The 27,043-nt window shown below is 34.0% G+C and overlaps 5 protein-coding genes across 9 annotated transcripts; 3 read left to right on the top strand and 2 right to left on the bottom strand.

Moving 5' to 3' along the window:
• Positions 1-31: 31 nt before the first annotated feature.
• On the bottom strand, positions 32-662 carry LOC105154281 (histone H2B). The gene has a single exon (XM_011069698.2). The coding sequence runs from the start codon at positions 558-560 to the stop codon at positions 189-191; it is 372 nt and encodes a 123-aa protein (XP_011068000.1). The 5' UTR covers positions 561-662; the 3' UTR covers positions 32-188.
• Positions 663-1,588: 926 nt separating this feature from the next.
• LOC105154282 (histone H4) lies at positions 1,589-3,103 on the top strand. Its single transcript, XM_011069699.2, has one exon. It carries the CDS (start codon positions 1,649-1,651, stop codon positions 1,958-1,960), a length of 312 nt encoding a protein of 103 aa, XP_011068001.1. The 5' UTR covers positions 1,589-1,648; the 3' UTR covers positions 1,961-3,103.
• A 6,255-nt stretch (positions 3,104-9,358) lies between these two features.
• LOC105154284 (histone H1) lies at positions 9,359-19,145 on the top strand. Its single transcript, XM_087403612.1, has 2 exons — positions 9,359-15,141; positions 17,367-19,145. The coding sequence occupies exon 1, from the start codon at positions 9,475-9,477 to the stop codon at positions 10,153-10,155; it is 681 nt and encodes a 226-aa protein (XP_087259738.1). The 5' UTR covers positions 9,359-9,474; the 3' UTR covers positions 10,156-15,141; positions 17,367-19,145.
• Positions 19,146-19,280: 135 nt separating this feature from the next.
• LOC105154349 (uncharacterized) lies at positions 19,281-22,532 on the top strand. 5 transcript variants are annotated; one of them, XM_087403611.1, is made up of 3 exons: positions 19,281-20,231; positions 20,287-20,391; positions 21,765-22,532. In XM_087403611.1, the coding sequence occupies exon 3, from the start codon at positions 21,765-21,767 to the stop codon at positions 22,467-22,469; it is 705 nt and encodes a 234-aa protein (XP_087259737.1). In that variant the 5' UTR covers positions 19,281-20,231; positions 20,287-20,391; the 3' UTR covers positions 22,470-22,532. The 5 variants fall into 5 exon arrangements, with proteins under 5 accessions (XP_087259737.1, XP_011068129.2, XP_087259735.1 ...); XM_011069827.2 differs by having other exon boundaries at positions 20,287-20,414; XM_087403609.1 differs by having other exon boundaries at positions 20,287-21,420.
• A 64-nt stretch (positions 22,533-22,596) lies between these two features.
• Positions 22,597-25,863, bottom strand: LOC105154285 (hypothetical protein). The gene is made up of 2 exons (XM_011069701.2): positions 24,082-25,863; positions 22,597-23,439 (listed from the first exon to the last, which is right to left on the bottom strand). Exons 1-2 carry the CDS (start codon positions 25,786-25,788, stop codon positions 23,128-23,130), a joined length of 2,019 nt encoding a protein of 672 aa, XP_011068003.2. The 5' UTR covers positions 25,789-25,863; the 3' UTR covers positions 22,597-23,127.
• Positions 25,864-27,043: the final 1,180 nt, after the last annotated feature.

The following is a 27,043-nucleotide window of genomic DNA, read 5'->3' as shown; positions in this document are numbered from 1 at the left end:
GAACCAGCATTGACTTGAATGCTTTTTTCTATATTTGATTTACAATTTTTAAGAAATTGAACATTTTATATAAACTTAGAAATTAAGATTAAATTAGAAAATAAATAATATTTCAAACATAAGAGAACATTCAATGTTATGAGATATAATTGGTGGCCCTGAAAAGGGCCGTTTTTTGTAAAAGCAGTTCACTTTGAGCTCGTGTACTTAGTAACTGCCTTTGTGCCTTCGCTAACGGCGTGTTTCGCCAACTCTCCGGGAAGAAGAAGCCTCACAGCAGTTTGAATCTCCCGAGATGTGATCGTCGAGCGTTTGTTGTAATGTGCCAGACGAGACGCCTCAGCTGCGATGCGTTCGAAAACATCGTTGACAAAGCTATTCATGATGCTCATAGCTTTGCTGGAGATTCCGGTGTCAGGATGGACCTGCTTCAACACCTTGTAGATGTAGATCGCATAGCTCTCCTTCCTCTTCCTCTTTTTCTTCTTGTCAGTTTTACTGATGTTCTTTTGAGCCTTGCCGGCCTTCTTCACCGCTTTGCCGCTAGCTTTCGGTGGCATCGTCGATCTCCTTGACGAAAGTTTTCGTACTTCGAATGCGATGTGACGTACAGGACGCTCGACGCTCGAATAACAGCTCGGACGTCGAAAAACGCGGTATATATAGCAGAAAGTGTCGCTCAAAGCGCACCAATCACGTGCGAGCGGCGCTCAGCGGTGGCTTCGCCGCACGTCATTGGTCGGCGCTCGTGTTGCTAAGCGTACTCACATTCCGTCTTTCTTTCTCTCGTACTCTTTCAATAGTTTTCTTAATAAAGTTAATGTACGCTGAATGTTATATCTAATTATGTTATACGCTGAACTAGTCTTTTAATGTTACTTATTAATATATTCTGATTATTAACATACTAGAATTGACTTTATTATTAAATAATGAGTATGTACATTTCGCCAAATGGATATTATAGAAAGAGAACAGCATCCCTATTCTCTGCGTGCTACTGATTGTAATTTAAATGTAATTTCAAATATTAACATATTAATTTAAACGGTAAATATCAAAAACAATATTCTCGTACAGATCATCGCACAACAGCATCGATTAATAGATACTTTCCAATCGTAAATTCACTAGACGCTTTCGAGCACACGCCGTTACAAGGGGCATTTTCCAGTGAAGATACACAAAGATTCATAACGTGATACAATAAATCATAACATTTTTGTTTGTCAACATTAAACAAGAGCGAAATAATTCACTGAATTGTGTAAAAAGGCAACCGTTGAGAAGATTTATGTATAATCGTTCGAGATAGATTCGGTTTGTATGCTATTGAATGGATTTGTAAATAGATATAAATTCTTTCTCATATTTTATCCCTTTTTTCATAAACTTTCGTAATATTTATCAGAATCAAGCATGCATAAATATGTATACTTTTTACATTGCATTTTAAGTGATAGGACAATATTTTCACCGATTGCGCGTACAGTTGAGAGTGAGAAACCGGGCAAGCGTTCTGATTGGCTAATGTCGACATGGAGGGGAGAGCCGAGTCGAAACGGTATAAAGGTGCCCGCGACAAAGGGTTTGTCGTCATTCGGCAGTCTGTCTTTGTGTCAACGAGTTCGTATCGTAGAGATTCAAGATGACTGGTCGCGGTAAGGGAGGAAAGGGATTGGGAAAAGGAGGAGCGAAGCGTCACAGGAAAGTTCTTCGCGATAACATCCAGGGTATCACCAAGCCAGCTATTCGTCGTTTGGCACGACGTGGTGGTGTCAAGCGTATCTCCGGCTTGATCTACGAAGAAACTCGAGGTGTGTTAAAGGTCTTCCTCGAGAACGTTATTCGCGATGCTGTTACTTACACTGAACACGCGAAAAGGAAGACCGTAACAGCCATGGACGTCGTATACGCCCTGAAACGTCAAGGCAGAACTCTATACGGCTTTGGTGGTTAAACGAAGGACAGTGGCTCCTACGAATCAAATCGGCCCTTTTCAGGGCCACAAATATTTCGAACGTTTGAATAATTTTTATTCGCTATATAACCTTGCCTATGCTTATATGTGCTTCATAATAAATAATTTAACGTATAATACGATCTGCATATAAGTACTTAATATTAAAATATTAATATTTAATCACGGCAAAGTTAATATATATTTTTAATATATATTGAATTCTTTCTCAATTCTTTTATACCTTATCTATTTAATTTAAATTAAATTCTCTAACGGCTTTTTATCTTTAATTCGAAAAAATTAATATTTTTTAAGTATATGAATACTGCATATCTACAATTTAAATATCATATTTATTTTTTTTATTCTTATAGAATAGTTATTATTGCTGCTACTTTTAGTGCTTTTAGTATTTTTATTTAGAAAATTATGTAAAAAATATTTTTCTCGTTCTCTCTTCATGTAATTCTCCGTTTAAATTTACAACACTATTATATATACAGAATGTGTAGACATAATGTTACGATTCACATTATTGTAAATGTATTTACGCAAAATTCGATAAAATGTACATATTGAACGTGAATAAAACATTACAATTACATGAATACTCAAAAGATGAACTTTCGAAAGTTTTTGAGGTTAGGAGTGAACACCACGTCAATCTATAGGCAAACTTGTTCGTGTATATAAGATGCAAAGCGTAGTTTTCTTACATCCGTAAATGCAGTTATTAGAATATGAAAGATAATTTTTAATTAGATATAGATTTTAAAACTGGCATCTACACAAACAATAATATTATTGAATATTATTAATCCGTGTGCGTTTTTTTTAACTCACAAAATTTGTATTTATTTAATGGAAACGATTGTGAATTAAATTTAATAACAATTTTGATTATAGAATAAATGATATACTTGATCGTTCAAAAAGACATCTTGTATTTTGAACATGTTTATTTATTATCTAGGATAGTTTAATAAGGAAATAATTTTCACGTGAAACATAGAAATTTTTTACATATGAAGCATTCAAGAGGCCATTCTAATTTAGTCTAAAATAAAAACTTCGTTTGAGATTATTGTCTTTTGAAATTATTGTTTTAGGAATTAAAATAAAAAAAACTATTAGTTATAACGTTGGTTTTGCACATATTTATATTTGTTTCAAATAATTCTTTAAATTTTGAAGTTATTTGCGTCAATATTTTAAGTTACAGATCATCGTCAATAATGTTACGAGAGATATGCGGCATGAATACATCCGATCGCAAGTATTTCATAATATTAGTGTTTTCTAGGGCTGAACTCTCTGTAGTATACACTTTTGAAATTGAAGAACTTCAAATCCGATTTTATTGAAATGTTAAAAAAAAGTTTATTAAATATATTCAATTTGTGAGCACTTTAATAAATAATTTATACCAAAAAATTAATTCTTTTTTTAAATTTTGATTACTTTTCCAACATATTACGTACACATCAAATGATACAGACAGAAAACTACGGTTTTGATGATACAATATACGCGGGATTTGAAGAAATTAAAATGAAGTATATGTACGTTGTGTGTGATATTTGGTGAAAACAAATTGTAGTACAATCTAATACAGATAAAAGACTTATGATGCGCAATAATAACTTTTACGATACTAATGTAAATCACTCCAAAAATTCTGATTACTTAAAATACAAATAAATAAAAAATAATAAATTAATATGGAGCTATTTTATTTATTCAAAATATTTTTAAAAATGAATTTAAGTTAGAATATTCTCATCTTAAAAGCGTTAAAATATTCAAAAATTGTTCATTATATTGTTATTTATAAAATAAATTTTTACTAACGTTTAATATAGATTAATGGAATTATTAAATACGGAATTGGTTTTATTATATATGGAAAATGTGTAAGCGAAAGAGACGATTCATCGTACAAAAAAAATTTATGGCCCTAAAAAGGGCCGATACATGTATTTTTGTTATTAAGCACGTTCTCCACGAATACGACGTGCCAGTTGAATATCCTTAGGCATGATGGTAACCCACTTGGCATGAATAGCGCAAAGATTGGTGCCTTCGAACCAGATAGACCAACAAGATAAGCCTCGCTAGTCTCTTGTAATGCCATAACAGCCGAGCTTTGGAAACGAAGATCAGTTTTAAAGTCTTGAGCAATCTCACGGACGAGACGCTGGAATGGCGGCAGTTTGCGAATCAGCAATTCGATGCTCTTTTGATAGCGATGAATTTCTCGATGAAGAGCTGCAGTTCCAGACCTATAATGATGGAGCTTCTTCATTCCACCCGTGGCAGGCGCACTCTTACGAGCCGCTTTAGTCGCCAGTTGTTTTCGGGGAATTTTGCCTCCAGTACCAGGTGTACAAGTATGAAATGCGGATTTTTCACCAAAAAAACCGTTAAATTCAGAAGAATGATAAAGTGGTTTATTCAAAGTATGCTCCATTACTAGTTACACATTTTTCCCATCTTTCGGGTAATTTGTGGATACCACACCAATAAAAATCTTCCCCTTTTGCCGCGAACCATTCATCGAGCCATTTTTTCACATCTTCGTACGAACCAAAGCGCTGCTCAGCAAATGCGTGATCCATCGATGCAAACAAGTGGTAATCGGAAGGAGCCAAGTCTGGTGAGTAAGCCGCATGGGCTAGCACTTCCCAGCTGAGTTCTTCCAACGTGTCGCGAACCGGTTTTGCCGTATGTGATGGAGCATTGTCATGGAGAAAAATAATTTTGTGTTGCCTTTTTCGATATTCTGGTCGTTTTTCGAGTATCGAACGGTTCAAATCGATCAATTGTTGTTGGTAGCGTTTGATATTAACCGTTTCACCAGGCTTTAACAGTTCATAATAGACCACACCCTTCTGGTCCCACCAAACACAGAGCATCGTCTTCCTGCCAAAACGATTCGGTCTTGCGGTCGATGGTGCGCCTGGGTCTACCCATAATTTTTTGCGCTTGGGATTCTCAAAATATATCCACTTTTTATCCCCAGTAACGATACGATGCAAGAACGATTTTCTTTTGTATCGTGCGAGCAAAATTTCGCATGTGTTTTTGCGCGTCTCCATCTGCCTCTCGTTCAACTCATGTGGTACCCATCTGCCGACTTTCTGAATCTTTCCAATCTCTCGTAGGCGATTAGAAATAGCTTGTTGACTAACCTTCAATTGCTCTGCGAGTTGTTTTTGTGTTTGTGAATCGTCTTCGTCCAACAATGCTTGCAATTCTACATCTTTGTATCTTTTTGGTGGTTTTCCGTGTTCCTTGTCTGCAACATCGAAATCACCACTTTTGAAACGCCGAAACCATCGCTCACACGTATCTTGCGATGGAGCATGTTCGCCATAAGCTTCTTGAAGTAATCGGTATGATTCAGCAGCAGTTTTCTTCAAATGAAAACAAAAAATTAATACTGTCCGCGAATGCTCTTTATTTGGCACAAATTTCGACATATTGAACACAGCACAACAATACTATGCAAACACTTTTTCAATTTATTACTTGTGCGCGTTGACTCTTGTTGATGGCACAACAAAATGGCGTATACGTCAAATCTTTATACTACACTGCATTGGTGCATCATCTGTTGTCTCAAATCCGCACTTTATACTTGTACATCTGGTAGGCGCCAGTTGTTTTCGAGGAGCCTTGCCTCCAGTAGACTTGCAGTCTGCTTAGTAAGATTTTCTTTATCTGAGCGGCGCAACGCTCCCGAACAATCGTCAAAAGAAAAAAGATCAAGTTCGTTCACGCGTACTTTTATAGAGCTCCAGTGCAACCGGCTCGACAGTGATTGGTCGCTGCACTAGTGGTGGGGAGAGGCAGCATAACTGTCGCACATAGAGTTCTTTCTCCACATATTTCTAAAGAATATCTCTCATATAACATATATAACGTACATGAGACGTAAAAAACGCGTCATATTGCTTTTCAGGCTCATTTTATACATAATAACAACGATAAATCAATGATACATATAGATTATAAGAATTAACTAAATATATTGTAATAATACGTACGGAAAGACGTGTAAAGAAATATGAAAAAAATTTTATGTAACATATATTTATTTATAATATTTCTACACCTTTTCTAAATGGAATTAAAATCTCAATAAAATGTTTTCTTTAATATCAGCAATAATATATGATACAATTAGTGTTTGGTATAAGATATGATTGACGTCAATTTAGGTACCTTTAAAATTATAATTGCGCGTTTGGATATCAAATTGTGCATGAATAATAAAAGTAATTTTAATTATTTTTAACTTAAATGAATAAACTTTAACTTAAAAATAACGAGAAATTTTGCGAACAAATTAAATATTTAAATCTTGCATTCTAAATTTCAAAAATAAATAAATATCATGTTGTTTAAAATATTAACGAATCTAACATTTTCTGATAATCATATTTGGTATAAATATTGATCGTTAAATAAACATTTCATTAAATTTTTATTAAATATTTAATCTTATTTACTTATATTTTTATTTTTAACATAAAATGTTTGCATAATTTGCAATATATGCACATCACAAGCAAGTTTTAAAATTAATAATATATTAATTAGATAACAGAAGTAAACGAACAATATTTAATGTCAAATGTCAAATGTGAAATATGAAATCATTTTCTGATAATTCTGCATAAGAGAATATTTTCGATTTAAATTGAAAATGTAGATATTTCAGTTATGATAGAATATTTTTGTCTATGCAGATTTATCTTAGATGATATATTTATTATGTACAAATATAATATAGATGCTTTAGTTCTTTTCTTAGCTGCGAGTTTTACTTATTCATTTTATAGAAATTCCTAAAACTACAATTACGTTAAAATATATTAGATACATAACCTCTTTCTCTCTCTCTCTCTCTCTCCCTCCTAAAAAATCATGAAAAATGATGTGTTTGTATTTCAATTAAGATATATCATTTGTGTTATTGTTTGTATATTAATTCTATTTTTCTTTATTTTAATCGATTAAATAACAATTAGCATCTAACAATAATCTACTATAGTATCTTTACAGACGATGTGAAATCTCTATCACAATGCAGCACGTACTTGTTTAGCATAAGCATAATTTCGCATACATTTTTATAGAGATTGTAAAACTTGGACTAAAAATAAGTTATTCTTCTTAGAAACTGTAAGTATGCCAAAGAATTAATATTAAATGGTCACTATATATATAAGTATTGTTGTCAGAGAAATTATGAAACTATTTTAGACATGTACTTATACGCTTACCTATAAAACAAAAATCAATGAAATGCAGCTTTCAATATTATTTTGTTTTTAATATTATAATTTGGTCAAGTATTCGCATCTGTATGCGTACACACACACACGCGCACACACACACACGCGCGCGCGCGCACGCACACACACGCACACACCCACACACGCACACACCCACACACGCACACACCCACACACCCACACACCCACACACGCACACACACACACATGAGCGTGTGATATTTTTTCTTTATTATATACTTCTGCTTTTAAGTATGATAAATATTGGGTGCTTTCCATTTGATGAACACAAATTGACAAAAATCGACATAAGCGTCGTTCTATCTTTCTTAATATTTAGAAAGTGACAAAAATAGAATACTTGTGACATCAAATTAATGAAAGTATCCATAATATGTTCGAAATGTAATTGAAAGTTTGTAAAAATCAAATGTAATATCAATATTTTATACACATATTTTCATAAATTATGCAAACCATATAGAATATGTTTGAATATAATAATTCTATTAATAATAAAGAAAATTATAGATGCACGAATAATATATACATATTATATACTATTTGTAAAATTATTAATTTTATATGTTAATTATTATAAAAATGTTAATTATAAATGTTAAAATCATTAATTCTAAAATGTTAATTATTTTAGAAAATTTCATAAAATACATTGTAAGATGAGGAAAATCTAGCGCGTTTCAAAAATATAAGACAAGTAAAGACATAATAACGGTTGTTCAAGAAAAAAAATGCAAGAAATTAAGTAATACATTTTAATCTATATTTAAAACAAATTTTCCTAAATCTAAATTCTATAACAAAGTTTGTATTCTTCACAAACAAATATAAACAACTGAGCGTTTCAGTTCGATCGAGTGTCTCTTATATGAATACAATTCCTTTAAAATATAGATAACATTGTAAAAAATATATGTAATTTGTACTTAGAGTAATTAATTTTTTGTGTATAAAAACTCAACAAAAGTATACAAAATATGAAAATATGCCTATTATACTACTTTGGATATTATAAGTAATGCGCTGTTACGCACAGGGAGACTTTAATCAGCACGCTGCGAAAAAGAATCCTTAAGTCGTTATACAGACACAGATTTGACGTAAAAAAATCATTCTATAAATTTCTAAAAATGGAAACTTGAGTACGTCATCAATTTCTGTTCCAAGATGCAAAAGCATTCGTGTCATCTGTACAACTTATTACTTAGAAATATTATTAGGTTACGACACAGTTTTTATGTTTCCTTGGTCGTATAGTTCGCAAATCAGAAATGAATTATATCAAATTGTGCGCTTGATTTTTGCAAATTTCAAGACAATGACTGTGCAACGACAGTTTAATATTTTTTAAACAATATTTTTCGTCCACACAAGCCTCTATGTGTTATTTCGTTATCTCTTGTTATATGATTCGTTATAATAGTAAGGTTTAACTGCATAGGAGCAATCGGCGTGTTATAGGAAGCTGTTTTCGCGTATATGCGATATTCTTCGAACGAAATTATCGATTATGCATATAATATCGCAACCCAATTATATTTATGCTTCTCTCGATCGATAATGGCATTTTACACTATTCAGTAAAATTGTCTGCAAATGTACTTTGTAATCGGTATTCACTTTGTGTTGCGCTAACGCTTGTATTCTGCCATCCGTGAAACTTGGAATATTCAGCGCATATCTGGTGCCTCGCTCGGGGTAAACACTTGCGGTCGGTTAGCACAGCTATCACGACGTTTTATGAGCCGCATAAATGCGCCGTGCATTAATAATTATATTGTTTATTAACTTATTTCTCGAATTGAATCGAGCTCCGTGAATGAACCGAGTGCTCGCATCGCATGGAACCGCGCAAAAATCGATGTCAGCCGCGCAGAGGACCGTTAAAATGTGTACCAAATGAAACTAGCTACTTGCTTCTACAATTCTGAGCCACGAACTAATGACCTTCATTATGTAAAATATTGTTTAAACAACGAACAATTACCGGCCGCTCTTTCATTCCCAGCTGCTTGTTACCTGCAACATTGGGATGGCCTCTCTCCGTGGTCCGCGCTCACGGTACAAGTAGCGCGTTGAGCGTCCGTTTGATAATGTTCGAGAATAGCGTCATCTGTGAGCGTCTAGTACTAAAGTTTATATTTGTACTTTGTCGTTGAGCATTGGCATTTCTCTCATCGCATCGCAATGGAAGATAAGAGCGCATCTGGTAATGCTGCGGCTACGGAAAACTTGGCCGCTGCAGCGCCTGCGAAGAAGAGCGCGAAATCTAAAGCAAAGACACAACGTCCCAAGTCGAATCATCCGCCGACTTCGGAGATGGTCACATCTGCCATCAAGGAACTGAAAGATCGCAAGGGTTCGTCCGTGCTGGCGATCAAGAAGTACATCGTCTCCACTTACAAAGTCGACGGAGAGAAATTTGCTCCCTTCATTAAACGGTACCTTCGAGCAGCAGTTACGTCCGGTGCGGTGGTACAGACTAAGGGAAAGGGTGCATCAGGCTCATTCAAACTCTCAACCACCAAGTCCTCTCCGAAGGGTAAGGTGAAGCGTGCGCAGAAACCTAGCTCTAACGCAAAGAAGGTTACCGAAAAGAAGGTTGCAAAGAAAGCACCTGCAGCTAAAAAGGCCGCCGAAACTAAGAAGACAACGGCTGAGAAGAAGCCGGCATCTCCAAAGAAGACCGCCAAAACTGCAGCAACAAAGAAGGTCGAAGCCGCGGCAAAACAAAAGGCTGCTGCTCAGACCAAGAATCTGTCGAAGACCAAGAAAGCTACCAAAGCTCCAGCGGCGAAGACCAAGACACCTAAGCCAAAAACGACCAAGGCAGCAGCGACGAAATCTGGAAAAGCAGCAAAAAAATAATTTCCGCTAATCCAAAAACTGATAAAACTGGCCCTTTTCAGGGCCCCAAATCGTTATACGATGAAAAATCTGCTCGCAATAATCAATTTCCTTTCCCCAAAATCACTAGGAAAAAAAATGATTTTTGCAATTAAATGTTTATTAGAATATTTTAACATAAATTAATTTATTATTAATACTAACAAAAAATATAATTATTAGTTATATTATATCGTAGTTTTTTAGAAAATGATATATTTAATTATTTTATTGTAGACTCCTAGTTTTACTAAGTTTTTATTCGAATTTAAATCGTGTTTAAATTAAGCATTTACTAAGCATAAAATTGCTATTTTTAATCGTCACTGAGTAGAGCGGCTAATGATAAATCTCGCAGTAATCGCCCTCTAATTATATATTTGAAATTCTAATTAGAAAAATCTCTAATTTCCTATTTTTTAAAAACAGATCTTGTTTACATTATGAAAGTAATAGAATAGCACGGACGCTTCTATAATATTTTATGAATATGGAGATATGGTAGACTTGTATGAAAATGAAAATGCAAAAGAAATATGCCACCCAGCATTTTTTCTCAAGAGATCGTGCAATAGGGAATAGCTTCGCGAGATTCCAGATTTATTTTTCCAAGTTTTTAAGAATTTGAATACGATAAAATTCTTAATGTATTTCTTTTAATATATATTTTTAGGCTAGGTTAAAATCACGAAGAAGTTTGAATAATCGTGAAAACGTTCACATCATTTTTCTAAAGACGCAGTTTGTACATGATTATATCTTTCTCATTTCTTTTATGGTGCTGGAGCCCGAACTTCTATTGTACATTCTAAAAACATGGAGAAATTATTTGATCGTCATTTAAGATTACGTGGCCCTTCATATAGACAGTTTAGGTTAGCTAACTTAAATATTGGGATTTCTCCAGTTAATTATCTTGTTATCTTCAAGGATATTGATATTCATTAATATTCACGATATAAACGCGAAAAGTTTAGTTAAACCTAATTTAGGTCACATTGCAACTGAATCGATATATCTTATTCTATTTACTACATCGCATTTCTTTCCATTTCATTCAGTTTACGTTTCTGAAAAATTCTTTCATGTTCCAAAAACTGACGAGCAACGCCGTAATACGACACACAGATGGCTAATAAATAATACCTTCGTGAATTGAAATAGCTTTTAAAATATTTTTAATAATCAATTTACATTTCTAAAATCGAGCTGTATATGTTGTATATATTATATACTTACTACTAGGCATCTTATGGTTTAATATCTCAACACGTCGGTAAAATCGTTTTTTTATTTATATACATCAGTAGCCAGTTGATATATAATCAAGGACGAAAAATATAAAATGACAAATAGGAGAAAATATATTTAATTAGATTCGAGTTAGTTAATGTTAACATAAATGCAAATAATGTCAAGAAACGGTCGTCATTCAATCACAGTGTCTTTGAATAACAAACTTATTATTTCGCCACAGATGGCGCGAGTGTCCTAGCATTGCTTCAACTTCTTTATAATTCGTAATTTTCCCGCATACTGGACGGAGCGCTGTTAAACAGATTTTGCATCGGTAAGGTAGATTGAGAAAGAATATTTAGTGGATAACTTTATCGACTTTATCGATTTTATCGACTTTATCGACATACATCAATGGACCGACTGAACGAGCATCAGAAATAATGTACCTAACAAGAATAATCAAGACAGATGACAGATATATTCAATATTGTAGGCATTTATCATATTCTGTTTACAAAAAGAAAGTTAAATCAGCTAGATTACCGATAGTAAGAGTTAATTGATAATTAATTACCATTCATAAATGCCATTTTAAATGCCTTGGATTTTAAGATTTGTTTAAACGGACAATAATAATAATAAAAAAGGTAATTAATTTTTTGAAGTTTTAGAATATTTTTGTGAGATTTATTTTATACTTCGCGCGTTTATTTTCTTAATTTTTGTTACATTTCATAAATTGTAAGTTGGGACGAATGCGAGTGCAAACGCATTTCAAGGAGATAACTAACTATAATAAATGTGTCATGTGTGGCATAGGCAAGATGATTAATAAATTAACACCAAAGTAACATATATGGATGATGACGTTTTTAAGGCCTGTGAAATCAGGAATTTGAGGATATAGATTATCTTCGGGGGAATTTATTCATGCGCACGTCGTCGGAATTGTATAATATAGTGAAAAGAGATACTGAGTGGATGGTGTGCTGTTCCAATTACCACGCGCATCATCAGCAAGCGAACGAAGCCTCGTCCGAAGGTCATCTTTGTGCAAGAGCGATGAACCTCGGACGCGTTGCTTTCGTCAAAAGTGAGCGTTCGCGCGCGCGATCGGTCGCCGAGCGATCAATTAAATCGCTTAGATCGTTTATCGTGAGATGCGCTCTCACGTTTTATAAAATTTTAAATGACGTGAACCTATCAGTTGAATTATTTAATTAAATAGATAATTAACATTTTATACGAGGCGTACACGCGAGAGAGATTTTTTTCGTTTTTCTTTGTAAATTTATTCTGCATCCGTTATATGTAAATTTATTCTGCATCTTACTTGTAATCTTACGTCAATATTTTATCAGATGATAATTCTGATTTATACGTAAATATATCTTTTACGCGTATCATGTTCTCTCTCTCTCTCTCTCTCTCTCTCTCTCTCTCTTCCATATAATATACATATGGATATATTAAGGAAGGAAACTTAAGAATAATCTTGCTGCAAATAAGTCATCGTTCCTCGTACGACTTTTTAACTTGTTTGCATCTTTGATAGACTTGGCAAATAATAAGCGAAAAAAAAAAAATTATTTCGACATCCTGACACTGAAAAAAATATCTGGTTGAAAATAAATGAACCAGAAGATTTTGATTACATCACAATCAAAATTTCTATTATATTATTTCTAGAATTTAACTAGAAAATTCTGCTTCGTTTATTTTCAATCAAAATCCAATTAATCGAACTAGATATTTTTTTCAGTGTATGGACGATTTTTAAAAACATTGCGAAGAAGTTTTTTTCTATTAAATAATATTCTAATTAATACATCGGAGGTGAAGAGATAGTTAGGAACTGACGATAATTCGTTTTAAATTTGAACACAAATCGAATATTATGTATATAAAAATTTAATATTTTACAAGAAACTGTTTTAGAAATGATTTTAATAATAGTTACATAAGATTTTGACATAGACATATCTGAAAGTCATATAGAGCCTTGACCGCAATTTTAAGCGAAAAAAAATTTTTTGCTTCTTGCAACACTATCTCTCCATTTTTTATTACTGCGCTTCTCTTTTTCTTCTATAGAAAATAATCGCAAATTTTCTGTATAGAAAAAAATTGAATAAAGTTTCGCTTTAGTTACATCAAAACTATTGAAAACTATCTCTGTGCTTGTTCATATCGCTCATTTGTTGAAACAATGACATAATTAAAAAATTGTCATTTTTTATATAAATAGATTATTTTATATAAATAGATTATTTTATATAAATAGAAGTTCTTTGAAATTCTTCATCCTAGTAGATCGACATAATTGAGTTGCTAAAACTCATCACAAGAAAGCAATTGTGTCATGATTGCGTTACTACATTTTGTCAATTATTTTGCTTTAACAATGTCTCATCTCAGTCATTGTTATTAAATAATTCTAGTGAAAAGACTTAATTCTAGTGAATATACTTTCATTTCTGTACAATCAATTGTTATAAATAAATTTGCACTTAAAAATAATATTACAAACTTTTAATGATCAAAAACATTAGTCCAACCGAAATTTTTACCGAAACTGAAAACGAACATTCATTACGTGTCAGTTTCGATTAAAACTATATAGCTCTTTTTTAAATATTAATTTTAATATTGTATAATTTTAATGTGTAACTATTGTTTCAATAAATTATGATGTTTATGAAGAAGTACTTATACTTCTTTCTCAAAATTGACACACCGAATTAACCGAAATTTTCGTTTTTGATTTCGAAAATTTCTAAAATTTAGTTAATGTTGTTCAATAAATTATGACATTTATGAAGAAAAAGTACATGATATATAGACATGTCTACACATGTGGCCCTTGTAGGATTTTTTTTTTTAATTTTTCTTTCGATTTCGAGTAAAATTGACATGTAGTCGAGCGTTTCGATCGGACTCTAAAAAACATTCAAACTCGTTTTCTGAAAAACTTGATCTTTTTTTTAACTACATATGTCGTTGCTTTGATAAATGAACCGATATGCAGCTGGTAGGTTCTTTGTTCGCGCGTTCGTTGAGCAACAAGTATGGAAATGCGAGACGCGAGCGGCGGGAAACTTGTCAATGCCATCGGGTTGACGTGTAAGCGTGTGCGTCTTCATGCGATTCTGCATTACAACAGTGTGGACGCAGCGTAGCGCAGCGCAGCGTTTCACAGCAACCGTTCGTATGTAGTAATCGGGCGACTTTAACGCGGCCGATCCCGTCATGGTATTACACCGGCGCGGCGCCGCCGCCGATCTCTAAAGAGCCGAAAGAAAGGGAAAGTCCGTCGTAGACCGGCCGCAAACTTTAGCGCTCTCAGTTCACAGAAAGCGAGCGTGCGCCCGCTCGCGTCGCGCGAGCTATATCTCGTCCTCCGTACAACGCGCGGGCGAAAAGTATAACGACGGAATCTGGAGTAAAAAAAAAAACCAAAAAAAAAGTGGACGAAAAAGCTAAGCGTGCGTGCGTGCGTGCGTGCGTGCGTGCGTGTGTACGTATACCAACTTGCGAACTTCGGAATCGTATCGGCGGCATACCATCAGCACGTGTCCGCGTCGTAACGTTCATCTTGAATGCATCTTGAATGCATCTCGGTGCACGAGCTGGCGGGAGGATAAGGGCGCGTCGCGGTCTTGTCTGATGCGATGCGGTCTGCCGCGAATGCCGCGACGCGGAGCTTGGAAGTTATCGGGATAGCGAAAGGTAGGATGGAGGATGTGCAATCGCGCTCTATTTATTTGGGATTTATTTTTTTACGCGCGTATAATCGTATCTTCTAGGAATAGCGTTCGGGGAGACGCTGTTAGCACCATTTGTGTTGTTTCTACCGTTATCGTTTATTGGATGTAAAACAAGGATAAAATGACACAAATTGCGCTAATAGCGTCTCACTGAACGCACCTCCAGTTATTGACCGATTTACCAGTCAGAAACTTATGTTAAATAAACTCCGGAAAGAGACTAGAGAGAAATAAGATTAAATTTGGCAATGTGGTTGAACGGCTTCACTTGGGTTCGTTTCTAGGTGCGTAGAATTTACAGTTTCCTTCAATTTGCTCGCAAAAAGTGCTCATAAAAAATTATTTATCACGCATTATCGCAAACACAGATCTATCACTTTATCACTTAGTGAATTTGATAATCTGTGAAAATTGTAATGGTTTCAATTACCGCTAAAATACCTATATTCTTACGGTAGACTAGGAGCAAGTAAAAGGTAATTGACGTAAGCGCTTTGCGGTCGGTATAATAAGAGTGTTACGTCAAGTTCTGATACAACATTTATAAACGTGGTTCTTCGCACGAAGCAATTTACAGTATATATATATATATTGACGTTTTATTATTTTTTTTGGCTTAATTGTGTCACATAAAGAATAACAGATAGTAGTAAATGATGTAGCGTTATATACAGAATTATAGTGATATATACATTTCTTTTTTATTTAATTGTCGGAAAAAGTAACAGGTGGACGAAATATATGCGCACAATTACTTGCTCAAGTTAATAGACGCTCCAGTTTAAGAAGGTGTTTACGTAATTCGTAATTAAGTCGGCGCAAAATACAGATCGCTTATCTTGTTACGCTTGATCATTGACATTACATCGCGCACTTAGATTGCGTTACACGATGACGTCGCGTTGAACGCTAGTATTATATAGCTCTTATGCAATTGTGAAAATTTCACTTTTCTCGATGCAATATGTCTGCATGCGAGCGACCATGTTTTCTCGCGATATTATATGTATATTACAGAGATTGGAATAATTTTTCGCAAACATTTTCCCATTCTCTTTTTCCCTTCTTCTCCTTTCTCTCTCTCTCTCTCTCTCTCTCTCTCTCTCTCTCTTTCTTTGCCTGTCTCTTTTTTCCTCCTTTCGACATAGTTCTATCTTCTTTGACTTGGCATTGCTTCACAAGCTTGCCCAACAATTTTATCAAGATAAGTCTAGTAATCACTTTCAACACAAGGACATTCGCGTAATTTCAACAGAATGAGTAAAACAAAAAGATAGAGAGAGATAAACCATGAATTTTAAGAGGAAAGAGTATATCTCTCTTACGAATTCGCGAGACATCATTAAATTTATTATAGACGTCGTATGATAACTTTTTTAGACATCGCGTTCTCTATTATCAATTTATCTACTTGTTAGTTGCATTTTTTAAATTGATACTAAAAAAATCAGTACACTCTGAAAAAATGTATATTAAATGTTTTAATAAATTTGTTGGAATAGTACTAACTAAACGTTTACTGAATATAAATGTAAACATATATTTATTTGTACACAGGAACCGATAATATTAGCCAGTAGTAATAAAAAAAAACGTATTAAGATTTAGTAAACTTTTTTAATATAGATTTTCTTATTATTTCTTAAAAAAGAGTTTAGAACAAGTTATTATTTCGAATGTTTTGTTAAATAATTTTAATACCATTATGCAATTATTTCGAGTACTCGCAAAACTGTTGCATAATTAGCAATCGAAGTAGTGCATGACTGACTATTAGTGACTGACGTAACATTCGGTACATCATTTTCTGCCACATATTTGACTAGATAATTCAGCAATATATGTGAGGTGACAATTGCATTTTAATTCGACAAATATACTGAGAGATAATTCAAATTAATTACTATTTCAGTACGAAAACATCTCGACATCAATTATATAACAATTAATTATGTGTTTGAATTATCATATATAAACCGTGTTTCGATATACAATACTAAAAATCTATAATTCACGTAAATATAAAAAAAACAAATACATATATTACAACTTTTCAGTATCGGCAGTGTATATTGGAATATAATAGTGATGAAAGATAACGTAGTTTTCTTTAAGACAATATATGATATATCACAAAAGAAAAAAGAGCGTGGAATATAATTTCAAAAGATTTTTCTTTGTTTTCAGCGCATCCCTCGGAATGCACCCACCAAATGAAAGACCGAGCATGATTGGGAAGTATTTTACCTTCATAAAACCGGATAGCTCGGAATACTCACGAGTACTTTGCTCCCACTCGTGTTTTTATACTCGTGTGCTCGACCTTTTGACCGGCGGGGGATCATAATGCTAGAGCCGGTTCTGGGAACTTTGTCGATCTGGTGGTTGGTGGTATACGCCAACATTTTGCTGCTGCTGTCGCCGTTGGTGCTACTGATGATTTTCTTCCTACCGAATTTCCCGATCTTGTTGCTGCGACGAATCTGTTACATACCGATTGAGTCGATCTGACCAAAATTAAATCGTCGATTGATTTATCGATCGGCGATTTATCGGATACTCACTTTTGATGTGCGATCGCGAATGCGATTGTTATATTATCTTTGTCGTGGCGCGTAACTAAAACAGTTTATAATGTAACGCGTATATAGTATAAATTTAAACACAATGAAAAGCATAGGCAATAGCAAGGAAATAACAGATTTTAACGTACATTCTGTATACATAGTTTCTGTTAGGTTGAAATCTGTTATTTTCTGTATTGAAAAAAAATTACAAAATTATATCAAAATGACAAAAAATCTTAGTACATATTTCTTTGAATAATACCGAGGAAACATTTATTTTGTACAATAAAAAATTTATAATTAAATCAAATTAATGGTTTTTGTATCAAATAAAGAAATATATATGTTTACATTTATAAATATTTAAAATTATTTCAACAAATATTTATTAAAATTTAGCATTTTTTTCCTTTTGCCTGTATTTTTCATTGCGTTTAAGATTTAATTGCACGATTAAAAAACACAGGCAATAGGAACAGGAAATAAAGACTTATTAAAAACTGTGTATATCAGAATACATAACATTATTTTACCTGTGTGTTTTCATTATGTTAAGGTTTTAGGCATAATTGCATGTCACTCGAGAATAATCAAAAAGAATGCTCGAGCAATCGCGAATTTTGGCGGCTTAAGATTTTAATTGCTCACGTAGTTTTAAGTATTTATGCGCTCTAGATTGTTAAAAATTCATAATAGCAATGCGCTTATATGTAAGTGTGGACCGAGTTGAAGGTTTGGTTTTTGCTATAGCCTATGACTATAGTCATCAGATATATTGACATAGGTACGTATCACGAAGCGACCAAATGCATCTTCGTCAAACAAAGACTAATGCGAGGCGACACGATTACGCGAGGAATTCGCACGTTGTTTACGCTTCTACGCATATACGTTGATATTCAAACGCGTTGACTTACCAAGTCATGCACGATGAATTTTAACGAGACGCTTTTCTTGCTTTGCACGCCGTGTGTAAAAACGGCCGATTACGTGTATATGTTGAATTTTGAATGTTATAGCGCGATTTACGTAAAAATTCCGTCGCAAGCCCGTTCTTATCAGCATTTTATTATTCGTCTTTCACGAACTTGTATGACATATATTAATAATTATAACGATAAACACGAAAACAAATAACGCCGATAACAAATAAGAAAAATCAGAATTATAAAATTTTTTACTTTGAATACACGCACACGCGCGCTTATAATTTTTATACGTATGTTATCTATTCGAAAGTTTCCCAAAAGAAACTAAATTTTATTCAAATAGAATTTATTAGTAATGATCGCGCTTAGTAATTATTGTAAACAGTATTGTAAACAGTATACAAAGCTACGATAACGATAACATTTCGTTTAATAAATTGATATCATGCGCTGTGCAAAAAGAAATATAATTATTATATATTTTTAAACATAATATATACTTTTTACCATTTCCGTATGTGTCACTTTCAAGAACAAGTACATGTAGTAATTATTATAATGGCCTGTAATTAGAAGGAATTGAGAGACCAAGGTGAACTAGTTTGTCCGACGGACGAAATCGACGCATTATTATCGAGTTATTTATGAACTGACGGCGCAGAAAAAACGGATTATTGTCATTTTATTTTCTGATTAAATACCTTGCAGATAACAGCTGGAAAGAATAAGACTCAGTATTCGTTAATAAGTCAGAAATGATTGACAACGGTCTACACATATATAAATGTAGAGTCTTATTTTTTTTACTCATTCTTGCATAAACTTGATCATAAATGTTATAGCGATAAGTGTATTAAGTATACAAAGAATCTCGAAAATTTGACATAAAATTTAATATAAATAATTATTAAAACATAAAATTAAAATTCTGTTTGATCTTTTTTACATAATCCGTGTAGCGGCAGAATCTGGATTTTAAAGATATTAAATATATAGCATACATTTGACGCAATTATATTAGGTGTTGGAATTAATTCGTAGCGTTTTACAAGTGATGGGAAGTACTTTCATTAATGTATTTTTTAATGCTCATGTGAAATAAATAACATTCTTTCATTAAAAACGCTACGAATTAATTCCAACACCTAATATAAAAGTGGCATGTCTGCTATTTAGATTAAATTATCTTGAGCATGTACACCAACGTTTCAAAAGCGGTTTTCTCGAAAACATGCGTCATCCCAGGGATCGTTCGCTCGCTCGAGTTATGCTACACTCGATCGCATCGGTGAAAGAGACGCATTGCAAACGGCTGTCCTTCTACAGTTCGCTGATATAGGCTGGTTCGAAGTTGGACGTTATAGTAGCGATCGGAAAGTACTTTCGCCGAGAGTCACTCGTAGTGGGGGAGGCAGGACTTGAACCCTGGAACCCTATGGGCCATATATACTACGGGCCCATACAGAGCTCTTACTACTTGTGGTGTCAGCTTGTCGCGGATTCTCCGCTGTACAGGAAACGCACAGGAGACAGAAGTTGATAAGAGTGACGCGAAGGTGAGTACACGAAATTACGGGTAATACGCCCCTCCGCTAACAATAATTCTGATAGGACCAAGGACGAGCTGATTCGACAAGGTGAACGTGACAGTGATATCTGTTGGAGGTAGGAAGTGATACGTGCAAATGACACCGTGAAGCTGTGAATGCTGATGAGGTGATTCACCGATGCAATGCCATGTACATATTTCCGTGATCTTATTTATTCGCTGACAAGCTCACCTTGTGAAACTTACGTTGTCTGACAGGCTTTAGCCGTACCTTTCAACCCTTTCTGCCTGGCGTCTGTGTTTCCTATTGATTATACGTAGAAAGAATATTCTCGGTATATTGATCTAAAAATTGCATACTTTTAATATAACAAAAAATTTGTGAATGTAAAATTAAATAATTTTTTTTTGTAATAAAGACGAAGGTATTCGTAATCGATTTTTATTTTAAGATCGTCTTATATTTAAAACAGTCTTAATATGTCACGAATCAATTAGAGAGCATCTTAAGACATTACTTAAGATGGTCTTGAAATAAGAATGGACTGTGAATACCGACCAACGATTGATATTTAAGACAGACTTAAATATAAGAATCGACTATAAATATCGGCCAAAAAAATTGAAAGTTCGGTGTGTCGGTTCTTTATTGTAATTTTGTTTACATAGTAATATTTATATTTTTCACTAAAAATCTATATTGTTGATAACAGATAAGATACAACAGATTGAGATTAAATCAACAAACATTATTTGTTAAGCCGTTCTGCGGCTTCGTAACATTTTACCAGCTATATTGCTCTGGGAGTTTGAACTTCAAACACGATAGGAATTCAAATGCAATAATTCAATCTCGAGTACACGCCTATGAGCATAGCCGGGGCAACATTCCGTGCACGTGGCTCTCGAATCATTTGTATGCAGTGTTTTGCGCGCTCACATGCGAGGCACTTGCGCCACTGGTATCAGTTACTTTTCCAGAAACAAGAATAGTGTCATTATTTCCACAGAAATATTCCCATTTTCTTTCTTATTTGTCATTTCGAATATTTTCGATCCTTTCCTTATTAGGAAGAACAATACACACTATTATATATAATAATCATATAAAACATATTTATTATGTTGTAACCTAACCTAACCTAACCTAACCTTAGGTGAAATTGATTGAATCCTTCTGCAATTATTTTTTATACGTAATTAAAAATCTTTATTATAACGAAAAAAAAAAATAAAGGAGAATGTTAAAAAGAAGCCAATTTCTGCCTGGGGAAAAAAAGATGAAGGTTTTGAGGAATACTTTGAAAATTGAGTATGAATATGGTATATTTATCCAAATTTCAATATTCTTATTTAATTTTCAATGTGCTCCCCAAATGCCATGAATTTTTTAATAATTTATCGTATCCAGGAAGTCAAAATCTATAAAAAAATATTATTCTTTTATTTATATCTTTTAGAGCATGACCCCTTTTTAATATCCTCCTTTATTAAAAATTAAAGAAAAACTAAAAGATTAATGGAAAAGTATTTTTTCTAGATGAAGCTGCTAATTTTGTGCACATTAACTACCGTCGCTTTTGCCGCACCTCCTCAAGGGTCGCGACGGGGTCTCCTCAAGATACCGAGGGTGTATAATGCCGTGATTACGAGCAATCAGAATCTATTGCCGTCGCGAGCATTCCCTGTGATACAACCGGTCTTCCATCGAACCGCCATCGGCTACGTGCCACCGTTCTATTATACACAGATAGCACCTCATTTTGTCGGGCCAGAAGTGGTGCATTATCCGCTGCTCGCCGATGGTAAAGCGGTCAGAAACGACCAAGCGCAGGTCTCTTCCTCAACGTCGCGTCTAGCCGAGTCGACGAGCTTCGGTATCGCAAAAGAACATGAAGACACCGATATCACCGAACGTGAGAAGGAAAACAATCCGAAAAAAGGCGATACGAAGGACGAGCAGGAGCCATTGACCTTTTATCCGAACTATCGTTCCTTTTACGAGCCGTACATCTATACGTACAATGGCTTCAACCCACATCTCGTACCTGGCACTTACTACATCAATTACCGATCTTACGACTCTTTGAAACCAATTCCAGCTATTACACCGAGGAATGTCGATTCCGATCATCCATTACCAAGTTTCGACGACGAGAAAAGAACCCAAAAGAAAAACGATCGAGAAAAAATACCAGATGTACCACCGCAGCCTCTTCCGATTTCCATTCCGAAGAGATCTTGAACTTTGCAGAATGGAAATATTGATTTAGAACTGTATGATGATAAATACATAGGTGAAAAAGAAGGCTCTGCGAATTTGTTTAATGAATGTTACAAGTGTGAATAGATATAACGATAAAATGTTAGAATTTCTTGTTTCCTTCTTTTATTTCTTTAATTTTTTTTAAGAAAGTAAGAATCTTTATTGCTACACGTTGAGAAATAATCAATACTTGTTGGCACAGCTGTGCAATTTAGTACATTGATTGCGCCATTACATTGAACTGTAATTGTTTGAGTGTATAATCTCCAATCTACATGACAATGCAGATATTCGACAAGTTGAACAATTTTATCTATAATAACGTTCTACATTAATATTGAATCAGAAGAACAATAAGTACTTTAATATTTTGATCATTTGCGCAGATATCTTTCATGAAGAATTTTTTTTATTTTTTGTGATGTATCTTTCATATGTGTTAAGATTGTCTTGTTTTTTAAGATTACTTGCTCTTGAATACGAAAAGTAAGACTACTAAACAAACAATGTCATAAAACAATCAATATATTTATAAAAATATTATTTAATTTTTCGTATTAATGATTTTTTTATACGTGTGTGACATAAGTGTTACCTAGCTCATTTATTTTTATACGTTACTCATATCTTGATTAGGCTACTTATCGCAAACCTCACCAATTTTATTGATGCCCCAAACCTTTATTATGTAGGAAAACCCTTCGTTCTCGTAACCCTGTAGCCTCAGTTTCGCGTATTCGTATCCACGGCCTCCGGAATCCAATGCGACAGTCGCTCTAGTTTCGTTATATCGCAACGCTTCTACGCAAGTGATACAAACAGGGCCTTGAATGATTACTTCAAACAGAGCGTCAAGGTTCGAAGGACCCCTTAATCCTAAAAGCAAATTGTGTTGATACACAATTTTTCCTTCGCACTTTCCCCATCGTAGGTTGCCTTCAGTGTTATTCTAGAAAATAAAACACATAATCCGTAATATATCATGTAATAGAATATTCTCTAAATTCTTTGGAATGGAATCTCTACTCTCATAGTAAAAAAATTTACAAGATGTCACAATAGGCTCACAAAATTGTAATGAGATTACCACTATGAGATTATCAAAAGGTCGCATTATTATCTTAATTTGTATATGTCATAACAGCATTACAGAGAGATATAATTTTTTATGACCGTTTCATAATCATGTCATGTAGTAATGTTACCTATGATAAAGCGAACATTCGCATGTCACCGTGACATTTTTTGCTGTGGAGATAAAAAGCGAAAATAGAGACAGTCTTGATAAAAAGTAGCTCATCTTTCAATCTTTAAGCGTGAAATTTCATTCTTCAAAGAGAGATTTATTTAAAAAATTTTAGAGAGTACATTTTGTACTAAGGCAATAAAAAAATACTCTCTGAATTCTTTGGGGTAAAATCTCGTCCTAAGGAATAAAGATTGAGCCAATCTTAAAAAAGAGTGGCTCAATTTTCAATCTTTAAGAGTGAGATTTCACTCTTCAGAGTGACAATTCACTCTAAAAGTTTTAAACTAAAATTGAAACGATAGAAATTCATGAGAGATGTAAAAGTGATATTTATTAATGCACCTTATCTGCTGAATTGTTAACGAAGTCCTCGTTGTTCTGTTCCGTTTCACTGATGTAATTTTGTGCCTGCTTGGATCGCGTTTTCGGCGCGAAAGTGCCATTTGAGGATAAATTCGTGCAGGGCGTGGGTGTGACCAAATAATCCAATGCGTTTCTTTCGCTATTACCACTGCTTCTCATCTGAGACAAATCCGTTTCAGATTTGAAGCCGGGTTCGATTTCAGGAACGAAGTTTCGTCGACTGTCCAGTTCCGTCGGTATTTTGTTGTATCGCGATTCGTTGCTATATATTGGATCTATCTTTGTGGATGGATGAAGAAAAGTCGCAGTGTCCCTCGTCGAATCTTTATTAGAATATATACGTCCGAGATTGAACAAGGTAACGTTGCTTGTCGGCGACACATTGTTGTACTTTCGTGGAGTCGTGCTTGTTCGATTAGCGTATCGCGCGTTTATTTCACGCTGTCGAGCGTAATATCTGTCCATGACGGCTTTTCGCTGTGCGTAATAGTCATTGTCGTTTCTTCGCGAGGAATCGTCAATAGCGAGGCTTCTTCTCGTTCTGCTTGCTGAGCTTAAAGATTCCAAATTTTTTGTATATCTATTAAGTCCGTCTAATGAAACTATTCTGTATAGCGGAACTCTCGTAAAATTTCCTTTATTTACGTTTTTTGATACTTCACTCGCATCGCCATTGTCACTATCGTTTCCTTGCGAAGAATAATCAACAGTGAGGCTTCTTCTCGTTCTTGCTGAGCTTAAAGATTCCAAATTTTTTGTATATCTATTAAGTCCGTCTAATGAAACTATTCTGTATAGCGGAACTCTCGTAAAATTTCCTTTATTTACGTTTTTTGATACTTCACTCGCATCGCCATTGTCACTATCGTTTCCTTGCGAAGAATAATCAACAGTGAGGCTTCTTCTCGTTCTGCTTGCTGAGCTTAAAGATTCCAAATTTTTTGTATATCTATTAAGTCCGTCTAATGAAACTATTCTATATAGCGGAACTCTCGTAAAATTTCCTTTATTTATGTTTTTTGATACTTCACTCGCATCGCCACTGTCACTATTGTTTCTTTGCGAAGAATAATCAACAGTGAGGCTTCTTCTCGTTCTTGCTTCACTTAAAGATTTCGAAAGATTCTTTGTGTATCTATTGAACGGATTTAATGAAACTGTTTTGTATAACGGAAGTCTGTATATTTTTTTCGTAAAATTTCCTTTATTCACGTTTTTTGATACTTCACTCGCGTCACGATTAACCATTGTACGATCGTTTGTATTTGATGAATGTAATTCCGAAAATGTAGAGTTCCTTTTGTATCTATTCGCGTGTCCTGTATTCTTTCTCATCACGAAATGTTCATATTTCTCCGGATGCACGACGTAACGCAACGATTCCTCGTCTGAGAGGAAATTGTCTTTCTCGGACATCGCTTCGTTGACAGGTTCAAAGTTAAATTTATTGTGCGCATTTCTACAATTTCCGTTAGTACAACCAGTCGATGCACTACGCGTGAGTTCATCGTCAGAATATTTATGCATCACTCTTATGATTACCGATCCAATCCTGGATTGTTGATACGGAGTTCTTGCCGTGGTCCTCTTTCGTGGTTTTCGCAGTTTTACAGATTCCGAAAATGATACACTCGCGAGAAGAACCAGCACCGCGATTGCCCATAACGTTCCATGGCGGACAATCATTTTTGTAACGTCGATATCGACGAGCGCGTTCCAAGGAAATCGGTATACTGATGGACTCGAAGACTTCTCATCATCTTTGACCCTATTTTATCTCGGATTCTCGGGGTAAGTGACCTCGACGTTTTTTTCGTCGTAACAACGATTGATTTATCAAAGCCAAGTTACTCCGTCGCTATCCTGTTCTTTGTGAGGCAATATCAAATCTATCGAATTCTGTCGATTTAATAAATAGCTTTTCTGATATGAAAAATTAATAAATGTTTGTTAATAAATTTATAATAGAGATGTTTATTTACAACAGAGCTATTGATTATTCAATATACAATATTATCGATTATTCGAGATTTTTTTAAGTCCTATGTAAAATATAGAATAGAAAAAGTATGGAAATGCAATATCGAATAATATCTTTAAATTATTCATAAATTAAATATTTTTAAATAAAAGCATTAATATATCTATGACATTAGTTTATATCATTTTATCAGAAACAGTGTATAAACGTAAATCATAGGCTTTTGTGCTATATAGTATTATATAGTACTTTTATTCCGCAAACACAAGTAATTTTTAAGCTTTGAATTGATCAATTATAGTCAATTATTCTTCTCACATTCGACTGTAAGTCCGGATCTATAATAGATGTTTTAAGTCTTAAGCCGTAAGAAACTGTCCAATTACAGTCGAATGCGAGGAGAATAATTGATTGTAATTCGTCCATTTCTTACGGCTTAAGGCTTAAAAATTTATTGTAGATCCGGGCTAATTGATCAATTTTTTAAGGTTTACATAGAGATTTTAAGATTAATGATTTATAGAAAGCTTATTATGTATCTATAGTATATGTATAATGGTCTAAGGTGCATTCCACTTGATACTCGCAATGTTTATTTCATTTTTATTGTTTATCAAATGTTAAACAAGGGGAAGTCGATGGTCCATATTGTTATATTTTTCATTCTATGCATGTGATTGCTATTTCTCATGCATACGAATACATAAGATGTGTAGATGCAAGTAGTGTGGATTGATCTTAATTGTTGAAAAAGAAAATTTAAAGAATAAATCTGGCTATAGTGTATATAAAAAAAGTACTATGGATCTGATAGATTTAGGAAAAAGTACGTCAATAGAAGCAGTATGTCAAGAAATAGAAGTGCATGAATCACGTAGATAAATATTACTTCTACATAAAAATTTGACAATATTATTACAATACAAAAGAGGATATCACAATAAATTTTGAATGTTTTTT

The sequence above is a fragment of the Acromyrmex echinatior genome, chromosome 2 (assembly GCF_024713525.1).
Source record: "Acromyrmex echinatior isolate Ae372 chromosome 2, ASM2471352v2, whole genome shotgun sequence".
NCBI lineage: Eukaryota > Metazoa > Arthropoda > Insecta > Hymenoptera > Formicidae > Acromyrmex > Acromyrmex echinatior.
This window is presented reverse-complemented; position numbering and strand designations above follow the sequence as displayed.